Raw genomic sequence first — 4,511 nt, 5'->3', positions numbered from 1 at the left:
GCGGTTCAGAGGTCAGCCAGGTCTAAATAAGGATCTCTCGTCTCTTTCTGTTAGAAATATGTCTTCCTGTTTTTTTAAATCATGGAATGTGATGCCTCGGTTCGGTTCTAAAAACCTAGTGAGCTGACTACCTGGAAAGCATTTCTAAAACCTAGTAAGCTACCTACCTAGGAAGCCTTTAGGTAGGTGTACTCTAGTAGGTGTGCTCTTGACATAAAGGCTGTTCCAAAAGACAGGTTTCTTTAATATTAAAAAAAAATATTAATATTAATTATTAATCAGACTTTTAAAATAATAAGAATACAAATACACACACATATATTTATTTATATTATACTGATAAATGATATAAAATTACTGTAATTTTATGATACTTATAAATGATAGTTATACGTTATTAATGATCATTAATAATAATAAAAATCTTATTAAACTTATTAAAATTATACTTTAATATTAATTAGAAATCAGACTTAAAATAGCATTAATATTTTTAATTTGCATCAATTGTTTTTATATCAGTTGTTTATATTAACTAATATATCTAATTGATTTAAAATAGCACATTTATATTATACTGATAAATATTATAAAAGTGAATATCATTATCAAATTTAATAATTATTAATATTTGTCATTAACCATAATGAAAATTACTATTACTAAAATTATTCTTAATTTAATATTATTAATATTAATTAGAAATCGGACTTTTAAAATATGAATGTTATTTAATTAATAAATCTGAAATAAATTAGCATCAGTTTTATTTAAATAAATTATATGTATATAAACTAATATATATATATATATATATGTGTGTGTGTGTGTGTGTGTGTATAGATAGATAGATAGATAGATAATAGCAATATTATAAAAATGCATATTATGGTGATATATATTAAAATTAAATTTAATAAATTATTAATAGTCATTAATCAATAAAAATTACTATTATTAAAATTATACTTTGCTTAATATTATAATGCTTAGTTTAATATTATTATTATTATTATTATATACTAAAACTTAGAATAAATTTAGAATAAGTATTATTAGAATTCATTCAATAACTTACTTAAATATCATTAAACATAGTTCTAGTGAAAATGTAGGTTATTTTCATATTTCATATTTGTGTTGTTTGTATTATGATTATTAGAGTGTTGTGTTGTTAGCTGAGCAACATGCTAATGTCTGACTACTGTATAGGAATGAGTCAATGGTGCATCTCTTGTGCAGTTTATGTGGATTAGACCGCTGCCTATGTCGGGAGTCTCTAGGTGCTTTGAGCATGTTCATGTTCTCTTTGTATTCTCCACAGACTCTCTCCTGGCTCAAAGACAGCGTTGCGATGGCCACTCAGATCTGCAGTTTGGCCGGGCCGAACGGTTTTACAGCAGCCAAGAGGCACCAGGCCTCACTGGAACAGGATATCCTGTCCAACAGAGCCAGGATAGAGCTGGTCAAGAAGGTGAGAGTGTTCACTGGCTTTACACAACAGCTGTGCACACATACCTCATCTAACACTAACTTTTGTCTATTGGTAATGCAGTTTCTGGAAATGTGTAAAAAAAAAAATTAAGCTTAGAAGAAGCTACTTTTTCCAACAAGTAGAAATGTAGTGCATCGATTTCTTACTGCATGCCACATTTTATTGAGAGAATATATCCTCAAGTCTTTTTTTTTTTTTTTACTTTTCTAGTTTAAATCATAATTAAATTGAATACGATGAAATTGTGTATTTTATGATTTTTCTTTCTGCTTATCAATGAAATATTGTGTAAGTTTGATACATTATAGCAAATTAATTAGTGTGGATGGTTAATTTCAGTGAGCTGATTCAAAATAGTGAGTCATTTGATATGTTTTTGACTTAATTATTTAAAATAGCGTGTTTTGAGTTTTATTTTGTGGCCGTTTTAGCCTTGTTTTGTAGTTGTGTTTTGTCTAAATGTGTGTGTTCAGGATTGATGATGTTACCTTAATTGAAAAGTGTTTTTGTTTATATTAAATCCTGATAAATGTTATAAAATGTATATAATTGTCAAATTTTATAATAATTATTAATGCTCATTAATAATAAAATAACTTTTTTATTTTAATTAAATCATTATTCATTATTTTTAATTGAATTAGCATTAATTTTATTATATATAAATTATATTTATATGAACTAATATATACACACATACATGCATATATAATTTATTTAAAATAGCAATGCTATAAAATGTATATTATACTGATAAATATTACAAAAAATTAATATCATTATCACATTTAATAAAAAAATAATATTAGTCCTTAACCATAATGAAAATGACTATCATTAAAATTATACTTAGTTTAATATTATTAATATGAATTGGAAATGAGACATATAAAATAATGTGAATATTATATATTTAACAAATATGTATGCATAAATTATTTCAAATGTAAAAATTGTCAGACGTCTTGTTCCCATCCAGGAGGGTTACAGTCTGGTGAGGGCTCAGCATCCGGGCAGCATCAAGATCCAGGAGTTTCTGAGTCAGCTGAAGGTTCTGTGGGACGAGCTGAAGAGAAGACATGAGAGGAACGGTCTGGTCCTGAAGGTCTCAGAGGAGCTCAACTACAGGGTACATATATCTGGTGTTTCCCTGAATGTTTGGAATGGCATATTGCCTTGTGTTGTTGAAAGAAATTAGTGTGCAGTTTGTATACTGAGCAACATATGCCATTTATTATGCCATTTATTATTCCAAGAAATGCCCACATACAACTAGAGCACACTGTGTGGAGTACTGTATCCCACAATGCAGTGCATGCAACATTGAGAGTCCATTTCCAGTGTGATGAACAGGAAATGCTATCAATCATGATTTGACCTTTTTTTTATTGCACTGACAAAAAAATGACTCAAAACTAGAATAAAAATGCAAAAACAGTATTAGTTTACAAGATGGATTATACATGTAGCATAACTTATGTTATGAAACATGACTACTGTTTGAAATATTGATCAGTGCATTTTGCATACTGTTTCACATAAATAGTAGACACTGTACAGTGTATTTTGCAGGAAGAAATGTTTTGCAAAAAAAAAAAGATATTTTAATGTCATTTTCATCACTATAATGCTATATATATATATATGTGTGTGTGTGTCTAGATTACATATTTCATTTATGCTGATTACATTATAAAATAAAAATAATATATTGCAATTTTTTTGTTTTGTTGCATTTAATATTTACTTTGTTACAGTTTTGAAAATGTAATGGGGAATGCAGAAAAATCGAATAAAATGTGTCGCTGCATTAGTGATTTTTGATAGAAAATGCGCTTAATTGTCTTAAAAATAATGTCACAATGCAAAAGTTGTAAGTTGAATACATGTATAATACAAATAACACAATAGCAGGCAAACAAAATGAAAGTAACATAAAAAGGGCAAAAATAAAATGAATTAAATATTAGGACATATTTGCATTTTTTTTTTATCTCTTTGACTCATCATTTCATTGGACTGCCAAAAGAGAAGATATTCACAAAATTTGATTTCAAATCCAGAGTAATCATATTTTTGCCAAATGCATGCAGTTTGTTAATTGTTCAGTGTGGAATCATGGAATATTATATCTCACAATGCAATGGTCTGCTCTGTCTCATGAGTGTATTTGTGATTTGTGCATTGCAGAGAATATTTCCTGTATAAACTGTGACAGACCGACCACAGCAGCTGTGTTTAATTGATCATTGCGAGTCGTGTGACTGTGATTGGCAGGTGGTGCGGATGCTGCAGTCTCTGGCCAGTCTGGAGGCATGGTTAGAGGCGGTGGAGCTGTCCATCAGGCAGGCATCTCTGGCTGGAGACCCCGAGTCCGTGAGCGTGGCGGAGCAAGAGAGCTGCCAGCTGGAGCAGGAGCTGGAGGCCAGACGTCTGGAGCTGCAGACCCTCAGACAGGAAGTAGATCATCTGAGCAGTCAAAGACATCTTCACACTCAGCTGCTTCCTGCACGGCTGAAGGACGTGGAGAAGAAGTATGTGCCGCCGGTTCGACACAACATAGATGTAGTTTGCGCTGCGGTGTTCGGATGTATGAGCGTGGGTGTTTCTTTCAGGTTCAGCAGTGTGCAGATGGCACTGACCCAGCAGAGCTCAGAGCTGCAGGACACGCGGATGCTCACGGAGTTCCTGGAGAAGCTGGAGCTCGAGGAAAGTCACTACAGCAATGTTATTTAATAAATAAATAACAATTTTATTTGCATTAATCATATTATATCAATTTTATATATATATATATATATATATATATATTAATTAATATTATATTATTTAATTTAATTAGTATAATATTATTAAATGTATATTTATAAAACTTATGAACTAAATTTGTAATGTTTATATTATATTACACTGATAAATCTATTTATAAAAACTAATATCATTAATTTAATAATATAATCAGTAATCGTGTGTGTGTGTGTGTGTGTGTGTGTGTGTGTGTGTGTGTGTGTGTGTG

The 4,511-nt window shown here is 30.2% G+C and overlaps 1 protein-coding gene across 1 annotated transcript in view; it reads left to right on the top strand.

Moving 5' to 3' along the window:
- Window positions 1–4,511, top strand: part of LOC107667070 (uncharacterized) — a 55,187-nt gene that overhangs the window by 28,083 nt on the left and 22,593 nt on the right. The window contains exons 14-17 of the mRNA XM_016458669.1: window positions 1,325–1,474; window positions 2,475–2,624; window positions 3,773–4,029; window positions 4,111–4,222. Of these exons, the coding sequence (XP_016314155.1) occupies window positions 1,325–1,474; window positions 2,475–2,624; window positions 3,773–4,029; window positions 4,111–4,222 (669 nt within the window). The remainder of the gene's footprint in view (window positions 1–1,324; window positions 1,475–2,474; window positions 2,625–3,772; window positions 4,030–4,110; window positions 4,223–4,511) is intronic.

Source organism: Sinocyclocheilus anshuiensis, unplaced genomic scaffold (assembly GCF_001515605.1).
Source record: "Sinocyclocheilus anshuiensis isolate Anshui unplaced genomic scaffold, SAMN03320099.WGS_v1.1 scaffold665, whole genome shotgun sequence".
NCBI classification, from domain to species: Eukaryota; Metazoa; Chordata; class Actinopteri; order Cypriniformes; family Cyprinidae; genus Sinocyclocheilus; species Sinocyclocheilus anshuiensis.
The sequence above is the reverse complement of the archived record's forward strand: the minus strand, read 5'-3'. Positions and strand labels throughout refer to the sequence as shown.